The sequence below is a fragment of the Mustelus asterias genome, chromosome 21 (assembly GCF_964213995.1).
Source record: "Mustelus asterias chromosome 21, sMusAst1.hap1.1, whole genome shotgun sequence".
NCBI classification, from domain to species: domain Eukaryota; kingdom Metazoa; phylum Chordata; class Chondrichthyes; order Carcharhiniformes; family Triakidae; genus Mustelus; species Mustelus asterias.
In genome coordinates this window covers 4,591,945-4,608,689 of record NC_135821.1, presented here as the reverse complement: position 1 = coordinate 4,608,689, position 16,745 = coordinate 4,591,945, and the positions used below count along the sequence as shown (strand labels likewise).

The 16,745-nt window shown below is 46.8% G+C and overlaps 1 protein-coding gene across 1 annotated transcript in view; it reads right to left on the bottom strand.

The window, feature by feature from the left end:
- ube2m (ubiquitin conjugating enzyme E2 M) overlaps nucleotides 1–16,745 on the bottom strand; it is a 31,923-nt gene continuing 15,178 nt past the window's right edge. The window contains exons 2-6 of the mRNA XM_078237375.1: nucleotides 14,480–14,574; nucleotides 10,950–10,988; nucleotides 10,071–10,174; nucleotides 4,141–4,204; nucleotides 1–544 (exon numbers count right to left, since the gene is read on the bottom strand). Coding sequence (XP_078093501.1) covers nucleotides 404–544; nucleotides 4,141–4,204; nucleotides 10,071–10,174; nucleotides 10,950–10,988; nucleotides 14,480–14,574 — 443 coding nt within the window. The 3' untranslated portion in view covers nucleotides 1–403. The remainder of the gene's footprint in view (nucleotides 545–4,140; nucleotides 4,205–10,070; nucleotides 10,175–10,949; nucleotides 10,989–14,479; nucleotides 14,575–16,745) is intronic.

Here is a 16,745-nt window from a genome sequence, read left to right as displayed (position 1 = left end):
GACATTTAAAAAAACTTTTATTAACATAAAGACGGTAGCACTCAAGTGAAACACATACAATAAATGTAATGGGGTGGGAAGGGGGGGGGGGGATTTGAGGGGGGAAGGGGGGGGGGGGGGGGAGAAGAGAACCAAAACTATTTCAAACTTCCTAGCATGCTCTAAACCTATTACAACAATCAAGCAGTCCACTTTTTAAGTTTTAAAAATTTCAATTCGATTTCCTTCCCATGCCAATACGCTGAGGGGTGTTAAGTGGGAACCTCCTCCTCATCCTCTCTATGACCCTCCTGCTTTCGCTCCAGCATTTTAATGTTTTTTTTATATATTTAAGTATGTCAGATTTTTCTCTCTCTCTCTCTCTGTGTGTGTGTAGGCTTCAGTTTGTGAGAATTCTGAGCCCCTATTTAAGGCATCGCTCAAAGTAAGTGGAGCCGATGTATCCTCCCCGCATGGATCGCTGCACGTTCTGTTCAAAGAGACGCCTGTTGTTTTGAAGGACTTCGGCTGCCTCCTTGTTTAAGGGGTCCTCGGGATTCGGCTCCTGAAAGGGGAGGGGGTACCAAAAAAAAAGGGAACACTGTTTAAATTCGCCCCGTGGTTTATGCGTACCCAAATTCACAGCAGAGTCCTCCCGTCAGTGGGTTCGCACTGCCCGTCACTGAGTCAGGGGATTACTCGTTCAGGCCTCACTCATGCACAGAATCCCTACAGCGCGGTAAGGGGACCATTTGACCCATGGAGCCTGCACCGACTCTTACCCAGATCCTCATAATCTGATCCCGTAACCACGCTTATCTGACCTCGCCAATCCCCCTAATGTATACATATCTTTGGACACTAAGGGGGCAATTTAGCTTGGACAATCCACCTAACCTACACACCTTTAGACACTAAGGGGCAATTTAGCACGGCCAATCCACCTAACCTGCAGATCTTTAGACACTAAGGGGCAATTTAGCTTATGAGCGGCATGGTGGCGCAGTGGTTAACACTGCTGCATCACAGCACCATTCGATTCCCGGTTTGGGTCACTGTCTGTGTGGAGTTTGCACCTTCTCCCTGTGTCTGCGTGGCTTTCTTCCAGGTGCTCCAGTTTCCTCCCACAGTCCAAAGATGTGTGGATTAGGGTGCACTGGCCATGCTAAATTCTCCCTCAGTGCACCTAAACAGGCGCTGGAGTGTGGTGACTAGATTTTCATAGTAACTTCATTGTAGTGTCAATGTAAGCCTACTTGTGACTAATAAATAAACTTTACCTAACCTAACCTACACATCTTTGGACATTAAGGGACAATTTAGCATGGCAAACCCACCGAAACTGCACATCTTTGGACACTAAGGGGCAATTTAACATGACCAATCCACCTAAACTGCACATCTTTGGACACTAAGGGGCAAGTTCGCATGGCCAATCCATCTAAACTGCACATCTTTGGTCACTAAGGGGCAAGTTTGCATGGCCAATCCACTTAAACTGCACATCTTTGGACTGTGGGGGGAAAACCGGAGCACCCGGAAGAAACCCATGCAGACACGGGAAGAATGTGCAGACTCCGCACAGACAGTGACCCGAGGCCAGAATCGAACCCGGGTCCCTGGCGCTGTGAGGCAGCAGTGCTAACCACTGTGCCACCGTGCAGGCACGGTGTTGGCAGGTTTTTCTTTATTGAATTCTCTAACCAACTCCTGGAAATATGCCCCCCGACAGTTCTTTGCGATATTCATTGCTCCCACGGCAATGATGCTAAACACCGGCTTGCATCTGTTGAGCACCTTTAAACATGGTGAAACACCACCAGCCTTTCACCGGGATGCCATGAAACAAGAGATGGTAAACATGACCATCCGGTCTAGAAAATGAAAAGAAAGACTTGTATTCATACAGCCCTTTTCAATGATCACTCAAGTTAACTCAAAAGTGCTTTACGGCCGATTAAATAAATGAGGCAGCCAATTTGGGCACAGCAGATTCTGCGAACAGCAATGTGATAATAATCAGGTAATGTGTCTTTATTATGCTCCTTGAGGAATAAATGCTGGTCAGGACACTGGGAAGGATTGTCCTGTTCCTCTTTACAATAACGGCCGTGGGAATTTTTAGAATCATAGAATCCCTGCAGTGCAGAAGGAGGCCATTCGGCCCATTGAGTCTGCACCAGATGCTATCCCCTGTATCCCCATTTATTTACCCTGCTTGTTCCCCTGACACGAAGGGACAATCCACCTAACCCGCACATCTTTAGAGCGTGGGAGGAAACCCACGCAGACGCGGGGAGAACGTACAAGCTTGTATATCTACCCAAGCAGGCAGACACGCCTGGGTTTCACATCGCCCGGCTAAGACGGTGACTTCTTGCAAGCTGTCCCCAGCATACCCTCTAACACCACCTTTAACTCTCATTCTATGCTGTTAAAACTGTACTCAACACTTTTAACCAAATTCTGCACCCTAACCTTTCCTTTTCTACGAATGGTATGCTTTGTCTGTATAGCGCACAAGAAACAATATTTTTCACTTCTCCCAATCCACATGACAATAATAAATCAATTCAAAGTGTGGCATGCCCGACAGTGTGTGTGTGATCTAAACTATTAAATCTGTGTGTGTGATCTAAACCAGCGGTCTCCAAAGTCCGATCCGGATGTGGCCCGTGGGCCGTAGTTTGGAGACCCCTGATCTATCCTATTAAATCTGTGTGTGTGATTTATCGCTTATTAAATCTGTTATACGGTCTTTATTCTGAGTCATGATCATGCCTGCAGTTGGTTATTTCTGCCACTGGGAGGAGCTTGCCAAGGTCCAGACAGTGCAGTACCTCCTCAGTACGGCACGGGAGTGCCAGTGTGGATTTGTGCACTCGAGTCCTGGAGTTCAAGCCAGGATTTTGCAACTCAAGAGGAAAGCGTTTCCGAGTGAGCCTCGGCTGGTATTCAATGATAGAGACACAGAATAAAATTTGTTGGGAGTCACGAGCTGCTACTGCCTGAAATAAGCAGAGCGCTGAAGACACTGTAACTGGCAACTTGCAAATAGACAACAGTCTTATTGCTTAACTGTTGAGTGAGTGCATGTTTAAGGGTGCGGACTCGCTGGCTCATGGCTTCTGGACCTTGGCAAGCTCCACCCAGTGGCAGGAGCAACCAACTGCACGCACGACCATGTCTCAGAATAAAGATTATATCACAGATTTAATAGGATAAATCACACAGATTTAATAGGGTATATTTCACACACACAGATTTAATAGGATAAATCTCAGATTTAACAGGGTAGAGTTCTCACACACGCAGATTCAATAGGATAGATCACACAGATTTAATAGGATAAATCACACAGATTTAATAGGATAAATCACAGATTTAATAGGATAAATCTCACAGATTTAATAGGATAAATCACACAGATTTAATAGGATAAATCACACAGATTTAATAGGATAAATCACACAGATTTAATAGGATAAATCACACAGATTTAATAGGATAAATCACACAGATTTAATAGGATAAATCTCAGATTTAATAGGATAAATCACACAGATTTAATAGGATAAATCACACAGATTTAATAGGATAAATCACACAGATTTAATAGGATAAATCACACAGATTTAATAGGATAAATCACACAGATTTAACAGGGTAGAGTTCTCACACACACAGATTCAATAGGATAGATCACACACAGATTTAATAGGATAAATCACACAGATTTAATAGGATAAATCACACAGATTTAATAGGATAAATCACACAGATTTAATAGGATAAATCACACAGATTTAATAGGATAAATCACACAGATTTAATAGGATAAATCACACAGATTTAATAGGATAAATCACACAGATACAGATTTAATAGGGTATATTTCACACACAGATTTAATAGGATAAATCTCTCACACAGATTCAATAGGATCGCACACACACACACACACTAACACAATTTAAGGGGGTTGACTCTGTGCTACAGAAGTCCTGGCAACCCAATCTCTGAAACCAACTCCATTCCAGATGCACTCATCTTATTTGATGCTCAGAGGACCAGGAGCATTGGAGAGAGTTTAATGTTACTCACAGCAAGAACACACTTCCACACTCTTAAAGACAAGCTTGTGCGGCTTTGGCCACTTACCAAGAACAGGTACTGCAGCCCATAAATTATAGAGTTTATTGTTAATACAGGTTTCCAGTCCTCTCTGTGCAAAGAAAACAGGAGAATGATTAAAGACAGTGTTTGTACAATCATGCCCCAAGTGATGCTTACTTGAATAAATAAACAGCAGTACATGATCCTTAACTTTACTCAATGGAATGATAGTAACTCACTGCGTAACCCTTACCTTGCAAGGACACTGCTGCACGATGCAGTGTAACTGACTGCTAGAATCATCCCTTTTGGTATTTAACCACTCCCACCCTGTCCTGGGTCTTCCTCTTTGCTTCCCTCAGCTCCATACTTGCTTATAGACTCTTAAAATTCCTACCTTCTTCCAGCTGGGTCTAATAACAATGTTTGCTTCTCTCGACAATGCTGTCTGAGCTGCTGCCAAAACTACAATGGGATCTTGACCAACTGGGCCGAGGAATGGCAGATGGAGTTTAATTCAGATAAATGCGAGGTGTTGCATTTTGGTAAGACAGACCAGGGCAGGACTTACACAGCCAATGGTCGGGCCTGGGGAGTGTTGTCAAACAGAGACACTGAGGGCAGGTACATAGTTCCTTGAACGTGGCGTCACAGGAAGATAGGGTGGTGAAGGCGGTGCTTGGCACACTTGCCTTCATCGGTCAGAGCATCGTGTACAGGAGTTGGGACATTATGTTACAACTGTAAAAGACATTGTTAAAGCTACATTTGGAGTACTGCGTACAATTCTGGTCGCCCTGCTATAGGAAGGGTGTTATTAAACTGGAAAGGGTGCAAAAAAGATTTACCAGGATGTCACCGGGACCAGAAGGTTTGAATTGTAAGGAGAGGCTGGATAGGCTGGGACTTTTTTCCTTGGAGCGTAGAAGGACAAGGGGAGGCCTTCTAGCGGTTTATAAAATCATGAGGGACATAGGTAAGGTGAATAGCCCAGGTCTTTTCCCCAGGGTAGGGGAGTCCAAAACTAAAGGCATAGGTTTAAGGTGAGAGGGGAAAAGATTTACAAGGGACCTGAGGGGCAACCTTTTCACACAGAGGATGGTGTGTGTATGGAATGGGCTGCCAGAGAAGGTGGTAGAGGCGGGTACAATGCCAACGGTTGAAAGAATTTGGACAGGTACATGGATGGGAAAGATTTAGAGGCCTACGGGTAAAATGCAGGCAAATGGGACTAGTTTAGTTTAGGAAACCTGGTCAGCATGGACGAGTTGGGCCAAAGGGCCTGTCTCCGCGCTGTATATGCTACGACTCAGTGCTTCCAGCACGCACAAGATTTGCCTGTGCGTGCATGAGTGCGTGCATGTCTGGGCGCCTGTTTTTAAGCGCCTGTGTACACTGTTTGGGTGCATCCGTCTGTGTTTTGTTTTGATAAATGTGAGCGCTATCTGACGTGTGAACACGGCATCAGTGCCTGGTTACATGGTGACCTCTCGAATGTCATTGGCAAACTGGAGCTGAGTGACATTGAAAGACAGAAGCAAAAGACTGCGGACGCTGGAATCTGAAATACTGAGGGAACTGGTTTGTGAGCAGCGCTGGTGTTTGGATCTCAGGCGTTCTGATGGACCGCAGACCCAAAAAGACCACAATGAGAAACAAAACAAAGTGAAGACAACCACCGCTGAGACGTTGGAGGTCATCGTCCAGCCGACTCTCCTCGGACGATGGAACCCTATGTCAGAATATAACCGGTGACAACTTTGTATTGGATGTAATGTGACCAATGGGAACAAGCTGTAAGGGTCAGCTGACCCTGTAAACCATGGAATCAATGGTGTGATGGTCAGCTGACTCACTATAAATAAGAACCTGTTGGGAATTGTGGGGAGCTGGAGTGGCCCAGGGCGAGGCCCCAAGTTTGGAGTAATGAAGTTTCTTTATTAAACCCTTTCTGTGATTGATAAGTTGGAGTAAGTTTGGTTATATTTTTATTGCCTACACCTGACGAAGGAGCAGTGCCCCAAAAGCTCGCGATTCCAAATAAACCCATAAGACCATAAGACATAGGAGCGGAAGTAAGGCCATTCGGCCCATCGAGTCCACTCCACCATTCAATCATGGTTGATTTCAACTCCATTTACCCGCTCTCTCCCCATAGCCCTTAATTCCTCGAGAAATCAAGAATTTATCAATTTCTGTCTTGAAGACGCTCAACGTCTCGGCCTCCACAGCCCTCTGTGGCAATGAATTCCACAGACCCACCACTCTCTGGCTGAAGAAATTTCTCCTCATCTCTGTTCTAAAGTGACTCCCTTTTATTCTAAGGCTGTGCCCCCGCGTCCTAGTCTCCCCTGTTAATGGAAACAACTTCCCTACGTCCATCCTATCTAAGCCGTTCATTATCTTGTAAGTTTCTATCAGATCTCCCCTCAACCTCCTAAACTCCAATGAATATAATCCCACGATCCTCAGACGTTCATCGTATGTCAGGCCTACCATTCCTGGGATCATCCGTGTGAATCTCCGCTGGACCCGCTCCAGTGCCAGTATGTCCTTCCTGAGGTGTGGGGCCCAAAATTGCTCACAGTACTCCAAATGGGGCCTAACCAGTGCTTTATAAAGCCTCAGAAGTACATCCCTGCTTTTGTATTCCAAGCCTCTTGAGATAAATGACAACATTACATTTGCTTTCTTAATTACGGACTCAACCTGCAAGTTTACCTTTAGAGAATCCTGGACTAGGACTCCCAAGTCCCTTTGCACTTTAGCATTATGAATTTTGTCACCGTTTAGAAAATAGTCCATGCCTCTATTCTTTTTTCCAAAGTGTACGACCTCGCACTTGCCCACGTTGAATTTCATCAGCCACTTCTTGGACCACTCTCCTAAACTGTCTAAATCTTTCTGCAGCCTCCCCACCTCCTCAATACTACCTGCCCCTCCACCTATCTTTGTATCATCGGCAAACTTGGCCAGAATGCTCCCAGTCCCGTCATCTAGATCGTTAATATATAAAGAGAACAGCTGTGGCCCCAACACTGAACCCTGCGGGACACCACTTGTCACCGGTTGCCATTCTGAGAAAGAACCTTTTATCCCAACTCTCTGCCTTCTGTCTGACAGCCAATCGTCAATCCATGTTAGTACCTTGCCTCGAATACCATGGGCCCTTATTTTACTCAGCAGTCTCCCGTGAGGCACCTTGTCAAAGGCCTTTTGGAAGTCAAGATAGATAACATCCATTGGCTCTCCTTGGTCTAACCTATTTGTTATCTCTTCAAAGAACTCTAACAGGTTTGTCAGGCACGACCTCCCCTTACTAAATCCATGCTGACTTGTCTTAATCCGACCCTGCACTTCCAAGAATTTAGAAATCTCATCCTTAACGATGGATTCTAGAATTTTGCCAACAACTGAGGTTAGGCTAATTGGCCTATAATTTTCCATCTTTTTTCTTGTTCCCTTCTTGAACAGTGGGGTTACAACAGCGATTTTCCAATCCTCTGGGACTTTCCCTGACTCCAGTGACTTTTGAAAGATCATAACTAACGCCTCCACTATTTCTTCAGCTATCTCCTTTAGAACTCTAGGATGTAGCCCATCTGGGCCCGGAGATTTATCAATTTTCAGACCTTTTAGTTTCTCTAGCACTTTCTCCTTTGTGATGGCAACCATATTCAACTCTGCCCCCTGACTTTCCTGAATTGTTGGGATATTACTCATGTCTTCTACTGTGAAGACTGACGCAAAGTACTTATTAAGTTCCTCAGCTATTTCCTTGTCTCCCATCACTAGATTACCAGCGTCATTTTGGAGCGGCCCAATGTCTACTTTTGCCTCCCGTTTGTTTTTAATGTATTTAAAGAAACTTTTACTATCATTCCTAATGTTACTGGCTAGCCTACCTTCATATTTGATCCTCTCCTTCCTTATTTCTCTCTTTGTTATCCTCTGTTTGTTTTTATAGCCTTCCCAATCTTCTGACTTCCCACTACTCTTTGCCACATTATAGGCTCTCTCTTTTGCCTTGATGCATTCCCTGACTTCCTTTGTCAGCCATGGCTGCCTAATCCCCCCTCTGATAACCTTTCTTTTGTTTGGGATGAACCTCTGCACTGTGTCCTCAATTACTCCCAGAAACTCCTGCCATTGCTGTTCTACTGTCTTTCCCATTAGGCTCTGCTTCCAGTCGATTTTTGTCAGTTCCTCCCTCATGCGCCTGTAATTACCTTTATTTAACTGTAGAACCTTCACATCTGATTCTGCCTTCCTTCTTTCAAATTGCAGACTGAATTCTACCATATTATGATCACTGCTTCCTAAGTGTTCCCTTACTTTAAGATCCCGTTGGAGTTTAGCCTGGTGTTGTGAGACTTCTTACCGTGCCCACCCCAATCCAACGCCGGCATCTCCACCTCATGAAAATAAGGCTGTCTTGGTCTGATCAGAGACCAGGGATGGAATCAATAAGGGCAAATCTAAAATCCCCCAACCTCTGTGGGAATATCACCCAAGCCATGATTCCACAACACTGGCAGGTCACCAATCATAGCAGCATGCCCAAACTTCAGCTCATCCTGTCTATCATAAATAGAATTAGAGCCTGTTGCAGCACAGAAGGGCAGTCATTCGGCCCATCGAGTCTGTGACAGCTCTTAAGTAGAACTACCCTATCAGTCCCACATCACTGTTGCTCTCTCCCCTACAACTCTATAATTCTCCCTTCCTTTTGGAAGTTGATTATTGAATCTGCTTCCACTGCCCTTTCAGAGCCGCACGTTCCAGATCACAACAACTCGCACTGTAAACTAATTCACCTCTGATTCTTCTCCTCAAACTCATCAGGGTTAACAGTCTGGCCTGATTTACTCCGTCAAAACAATTCATGAGATGGGGGTGTAGTGGTAATATCACTGGATGGGTAACCCAGGAGCCCGGGGACATGGGTTCAAACCTCACTACAGCAGCTAGTGGAATTTAATTTAGTAGAAATCATAGAATGCCTACAGTTGCAAAGCAGAGGCCATTCAGCCCATCAATGCGGCACAGTGGTCAGCACTGCTGCCTCTCAGCGCCAGGGACCCGGATTCGATTCCCACCTTGGGTCACCGTCTGTGTGGAGTTTGCACGTTCTCCCCGTGTCTGCGTGGGTTTCCTCCGGGTGCTCCGGTTTACTCCCACAGTCCAAAGATGTGCGGGTTATGTTGATTAGCCATGTTCAATTGCCCCGTAGTGTCAGGGGGATTAGTGGGATAAATACATGGGGTTATGGGGATAGGGCTGCGGTAGGACTGTTGTCAGCGCAGACTCGATGGGCCGAATGGCCTCTTCCTGCACTGTAGGGATTCTATGATTCTAAGTCTGCACCGATTCTCGGACAGAGCATCTTACCAGGTTCTATCCCCATAACCCCACATATTTAACCCACTAATCCCCCTAACTCCCACAGCTTTGGGACAATAATGGGCAATTTAGCATGGCCGATGCACCTAACCTACACATCTTTGGACACTAAGGGGCAATTTAGCATGGCCAATCCACCTAACCCGCACATCTTTGGCGTGTGGGAGGAAACCGGAGCACCCGGAGGAAACCTACGCAGACACGGGGAGAACGTTCAAACTCCACACAGACAGTGACCCGAGGCCGGAATCGAACCCGGATCCCTTCTATTCTGCACTGTCAGGATTCTACGATTCTGTAACTCCACCATCCAGCCGCTTCCTCAGTCAGTGAGGCCACTCAAGAGTCTGAGTTTGCAGACGTTACCCAAGAATTTGAACTGAAGCCATGTTTCCAGCTACGCACCACCTTGCATCAATGGCATTCCATGGCACGCTATGTTCATACACCACACAGCACCCTGACGTGAGGATGATACGACCTACACCTGAAATATACAAGAGCCTGAAGCCTGGGAAAGAAGAGCAGCTGTGCAAGCTGCCTGCACGTTTTCCGACGCGATCTCCACCTACCTGAGGATGTTTAGACAAACATTGCCTTCTAAATCGATGTTCGGGTGATATACCATGGTTTCACATTTCACCTTCGGAGGATCATGCGGATATCCTTGTCCAACCTGCAAAGCACACAGACGCCTCAGAACGAGAACAGGAGGCGGCCCCTTTCAACCTACTCATCAGTCAGTGAGATCGTGGCTGATCCAACCTTTGTGTCAACGCCACTTTCCTGACCGTTTCCCCCCCCTTCCTCCACAGTTCAACAATCTCAGCCCTGAATATATCCAATGACTCGGTCTCCAGGGTTCGATTCCCGACTTGGGCGACAGTCAGGCCCTCGATCATCGTAACCCCACACACATTTACCATGGTTAATTCATCTAACCCGCACCACCCAACGTGCACGTCTTTCGGACTGCGGGAGGAGACCGGAGCACCCGGAGGAAACCCACGCAGACACGGGGAGGAGTGCAAACTACACACAGACAGTGACCCGAGGCCGGAATCGAACTGAGAGGCAGCGCCGCTAACCACTGTACCGTCAACGTGGAGAAGATGTTTCTCCTTGTGCGAGATCGAGAACTAGGGGGGGGCCACTGTTTAAAAATAAGGGGTCACGCATTTAAGGCAGAGATATGGAGAATTTCTTTCTCTTAGAGGGCTTTGGAATTCTCTTCCTCCAAAGGTGGTGGAAGCAGAGTCTTCGAATATCTTTAAGGCAGAGTGAGATAAGATTCTTGATAAGGGGATGAGAGGTTGGAGGGGGGGGGGGGTAAGTGGAAACATAGAGCCGAGGTTAAAATCACAGTTGCGATGATCTTATTGAATGGCAGAGCAGGCTCGAGGAGCCTATTCCTGCCCCTATTGCATACGGCCAACGTTGCTTCCACTTACCTTAAAGCTAAACACAAACTTCCCTCCTTTATAGAACCCCTGAAAGGAGAAAGAAAGAAAAGTGTAAAACAAGGAACATTTACCAACTGCAGTTAAGGGGAAAAAAATGTTCTGTAGGTACCAACAGGTCAAATCTAATCAGACACAAAATAGATATAAAAAGCCCTTTTTCCATTCACACCATTACAGAATGCTAAGCACACATGTTCTGTTCCAACAGAACCCCAGTGAAACAAAATAGCTTCGAAGTGCAGATGCCGGCGTTGGACTGGGGTGGGCACAGTAAGAAGTCTCACAACACCAGGATAAAGTCCAAGAGGTTTATTTGGTAGCACGAGCTTTCGGAGCACTGCTCCTTCATCAGGTGAGTCACCTGATGAAGGGGCAATAGTTCCACATGAGATGCAAACCAAACAGACCAAAGTCAATCTTCAATTTTCCTCAACAGGCCAGAGGGCACTTAAAATAATTGACCTAAATGTCAGGGTTCGAGGTTCAGCTGAGGGGGGGTCACTCTGTGTTGCTGTGATCTGGAACGCACAGACTGAAAGGAGCTGATTTCAAAAGGAAATGAGACACCTGCATAAAAAGTTCAAATCAGTATACCTCCCGGGAAAGAGTGAGGAATAGGGGTGGCACAGTGGTTAGCACTGCTGCCTCACAGCGCCACGGACCCGGGTTCGATTCCGACCTCGGGTGACTGTCTGTGGGGAGTTTGCACATTCTCCCTGTGTCTGCGTGGGTTTCCTCCAAAGATGTGCAGGTTGGGTGGATTGGCCACGCTAAATTGCCCCTTAATGTCAGGGGGATTCGCACGGTAAATATGTGGGGTTACAGGAATAGGGCCTGGGTGGGATTGTGGTCGGTGCAGCCTCGATGGGCTGAATGGCCTCCTTCTGCACTGTAGGGATTCTATGAAGTGGTACAAATTGGACAGCTTGAGAGAGCTCGCACATCTCGATGGGCCAAGTGGCCTCCTTCAGTGATATATGATTCTATAACACACAAGTCCAAAACCTATCCAGTTCAATGTCACTGGATGGCATTCCACTAGGGGCAGCCATTTTAACCCTCAATTTCTCATTCGCTATAAGGGGAACAGGTGGGGAGGTGGATTTGAGACCAGCCATGATCTGATGGAATGGTGGAGCAGGCTCGAAGGGTTGAATTTGCCGACTTCTGCTCCTAATTCCTATGTTCCAATTCCGTTCCACAATTCACCAAAGACCATTGTTATTCTGTGCCCGAACTTCATATCCTCAGAATCCCGACAGTGCAGGAGAAGGCCATTCGGCCCATCGAGTCTGCGCCTACCACAATCCCAGCCAGGCCCTATTCCCAGCCTGGCTAATTTACCTTGCTAACCCCCCCTGACACTAGCGTCAATTTAGCAGGTCTCCAGCACTATGAGGCAGCTGTGCTATCCACTGTGCTGCCCATATCCAGCTGTGTTTCTGTTCTATATATCAAAGACAAAATCTATCAAGCTCAGTTTTGAAACAAATTGACCCGTTTGTGGAAGCGATTCTAAACTTCCATCACCCTGTGCGTGCATCCCGATTTCAGCGCTAGGAGATGGGATTCGAATTTCTGTGCAATGTCCCCTCGTTCCAGACTCCCAATGCTTTATCCGTGCTGAATGCCCCCTATCCTAGATGTACAATCACAGCAAATCCCATTTACATTTAATCCCACTGGATCAAGTAGCCAAAACTCCTTCTAGGAATGTTTTTCCAGGTCCATTCTCTACCTACCGCAGATTACGATGATAGGAGTGCGTGGCTCTCACTGCATGAAACACTTTTCTGTTTCAGATGCATCATTTCACAATTGGTTGGAAAATCTTTTCTCGGCAAATTCTGGTCGCTGTATTATAGGAAAGATGTGGACGTGTTGGAAAGGGTGCAGAGGAGATTTACCAGGATGTTGCCTGGTATGGTGGGAAAATCGTATGAGGAAAGGCTGAGGGGCTTGAGGTTGTTTTCGTTAGAGAGAAGAAGGTTAAGAGGTGACTTAATAGAGGCATACAAGATGATCAGAGGATTAGATAGGGTGGATAGTGAGAGCCTTTTTCCTCGGATGGTGATAGCTAGCATGAGGAGACATAGCTTTAAATTGAGGGGTGAGAGATATAGGACAGATGTTAGAGGTAGGTTCTTTACTCAGAGAGTAGTAAGGGCGTGGAATGCCCTGCCTGCAGCAGTAGTGGATTCGTCAACATTAAGAGCATTCAAATGGTTATTGGATAAACATATGGATGATATTGGAATAGTGTAGATTAGAGGGGCTTTAGATTGGTTCCACTGGTCGGCGCAACATCGAGGGCCGAAGGGCCTGTACTGTGCTGTAATGTTCTATGTTCTAATTATCAGGAACAAGGACATGGAATCTCCGGAAAACTTTGATGCGCATCCGTGGCCTCGCTAGAAACCTCCTCACCTCCTGGTCCTGATGGAAGCATGCCTTACTGAAATTCCCCCACCTGTCTACACAGTGCGCCCAACCCTGCCACTCTCAATCATAGAATCTCTGCAGTGCAGAAGGAGGCTATTCGGCCCATCGAGTCTGCACCTAGAATAATCCCACCCAGGTCCTATCCCCATAACCCCACATATTTACCCCGCTAATCCCTCTAACCTACACATCACGGGACACTAAGGGGCAATTTAGCATGGCCAATCCACCTAACCCGCACATCTTTGGACTGGGGGAGGAAACCGGAGCATCCGGAGGAAACCCACGCAGACACGGGGAGAATGTGCAAACTCCGCACAGACAGTGACCCGAGCTGGGGAATCGAATCCGGATCCCTGGCGGTGAGGCGGCACGGTGCCGTCCAAAGGGGTGTTGCACCCAAATAAACACTCTCACCGATCTTCAACAGTGGAAGGCGTCACACCCAAGCTACTCAACATCCATCTGCGGGGGGGTGGGGAGGTGGGGGTAGGGGGGGGTGTGGAGACACACTTCCCAGGAAGAGTAACTGGAGCACGCAGCTGACCGCTGGAATCAATCTAGTGATCTCTCTGGAATCAATCTAGTGAACCTCCTCTGAACTGCCTCCAATGCCACTACATCTTTCCTCCAATACAGGGACCAAATGATTGGCCATTTATCCACTGTGCCCCCGTGATTTAGATTCCCCCATCAGGAGAAACAATCTTGCAGCATTTACTCCGAGGCCCCTTCAGAATGAAGGTCGCCTCTTGTCTTACTAGACGCCAAACAGAACACAGGCCCTGCAACTGCTGGGATCTGGGGTCTCGAAACCATCACTCCAAATCACCAGCGCTAGTATGGATCTTCCCTCACCCGATCTCCCGCCGAATGGTTGCGTGAAAGAGGGTTCCACTGTGAAAGAGACTATTAAAATTGACCTCTCCAACTCGAGAATCTTTGCCTCCACCAACGGTGGAGATCTTTCCAACACTGACAGTGTATTAAATGCGCCCGGGCGCAGACATGCCGAACTCACATCCCGACATGACATTTTTAATCAGGCCAATTACCAAGAGCCGTTCACCACTTACTTCATCTGGACAGATGATAAGTTTGAAGTTGAGGAGGTCATCAGGGTCTGGGAAAACTATCTCACAGGTTTTAGGTAAATTCAACTCATTTATATCTGGAAAGAAAAAAATCAAACAGGAAAAGTCAGTAAAGGACCACGGTGGCACAGTGGTTAGCACTGCTGCCTCACAGCGCCAGGGACCCCGGGTTCGATTCCCGGCTTGGGTCACTGTCTGTGCAGAGTCTGCGCGTCCTCCCCGTGTCTGCGTGGGTTTCCTCCCACATTCTGAAAGACGTGCTGGTTAGGGTGCATTGGCCGTGCTAAAATTCTCCCTCAGTGTACCCGAACAGGCACCGGAGTTTCACAGTAACTTCAGTGTTAATGTATGCCTACTTGTGACAATAATAAACAAACATTAAATGTCAACTTTCATTTTAAAAACCCAATTAACTGCTCTAATCAGATTTATTTCAAAGCACAACTTACGCGTCCTTAGAGCATTTCGAAGGCTGGCAGTATGTTACTGCAGATTAAACTATAATAATTATATTTAAATTTATAGGATGCAAATATCACTGGAGAGACTAGTATTCATTGCCCATTCCTAATTAATCTTGTACAGTAGTTGCGAGCTGCCTATTTAAACCAGTGAAGTCCATGAGGTGCTGTTCGGGACGGAATTCCTGGATTTTGACCCGGTGCTAATGAAGGAACGGTTATACAGTTTCGAGTCAGGATGGCGAGTGGCTTGGAGGGGAACTTGCGGTGAGCGGTATTCCCACGAGTCTGCAGGTGGTAGAGGTCACAGGTTCGGAAGGTGCTGTCTCAGGATCTTGGGAGAATTGCTGCAGTGCATCTTGCGGATGGTACACACTGCTGCCACTGTGTATCGGTGACGGAGGAATGCTGTAGGTGGTGGATGGCGTGCCAATCAAGCAGGGCTGCTTTTTAGAAAAATTATTTGTGGGACATGGGTGTCGCTGGCTGGGCCAGCGTTTAGTGCCCATCCCTAGTTGCCCGAGGGCAATTGAGAGTCAACCACATTGCTGTGGCTCTGGAGTCACATGTAGGCCAGACCGGGTAAGGACGGCAGATTTCCTTCCCTAAAGGACATCAGTGAACCAGATGGGTTTTTTCGACAATGATTAAATGGTCATCAGTAGATTCTTAATTCCAAATATTTTCTTACTGAGTTCAGATTTCACCATCTGTCGTGGCGGGATTCGAACCTGGGTCCCCAGAACATTAGCGGAGTTTCCTGGATTGATAGTCTAGTGATAATACCACTAGGCCATCGCCTAGTAGATGGTGTCAAGCTTCTTGAGTGTTGTTGGAGCTGCACCCCTCCAGGCAAGTGGAGAATATTCCATCACACGCCTTGTTAGAATGTAACCAGTGACAAATTTGTATTGGATGTAATGTGACCAATGGGAACAATATGTAAGGGTCAGCTGACCCAGTAAACCATGGAACCAATCAGAGAGAGATGTAATAGTCAGCTGACTAACTGATTCACGATAAGGAACCGTGTAGAATTGCTAGGAGCTTGGAGTGGCCCAGGGCGAGGCCCCCAAGTTTGGAGTAATGATGTTTCTTTATTAAACCCTTTCTTTGATTGATAAGTTGGAGTAAGTTTTGTTGTCATTTCATTAGCTGCATTTTGAAGAGTTCCTTCTGAAGAAACACGCCTGACTTGTGCCCTGTAGGTCGTGGAAGGTGATGGGCCGGGGGGGGGGGGGGAGGGGGGAGGGAGGGAGGGGGACAGACAAGATAAAGGAATCAAAAACCAGAATATGGTGAAAATACTCAACAAATCAGGCCGGTTCCCACAGATGCTGCCTGATCTACTGAGTATTTCCAGCAATTTCTGTTCTTATTTCAGATTTCCGCCTCTAAAGTGATTCACTTCTCCTAACGCCATGGAAATAGCTGAACAGCAAAGCAGTCGTTGTCCAGCAATCATTAGCAAAGATCATAGAAATCATAGAATCCCTACAGTGCAGAAGGAGGCCATTCGGCCCATCGAGTCTGCACCGACCACAATCCCACCCAGGCCCCATCTCCGCTGAGTTACCCTGCCAATCCTTCTAACCTATCACATCCTGGGATACTAAGGGTTAATTTAGCATGTCCAATCAACCTAACCCGCACATCTTTGTACTGTGGGAGGAAACCGGAGCGCCCGGAGGAAACCCACGCAGACACGGGGGGAGGGAGGGAGAATGTGCAAATTCTGCAGACAGTGACCAAGTCGGGAATCGAACCTGGAGCTGCGATGCAGCTAA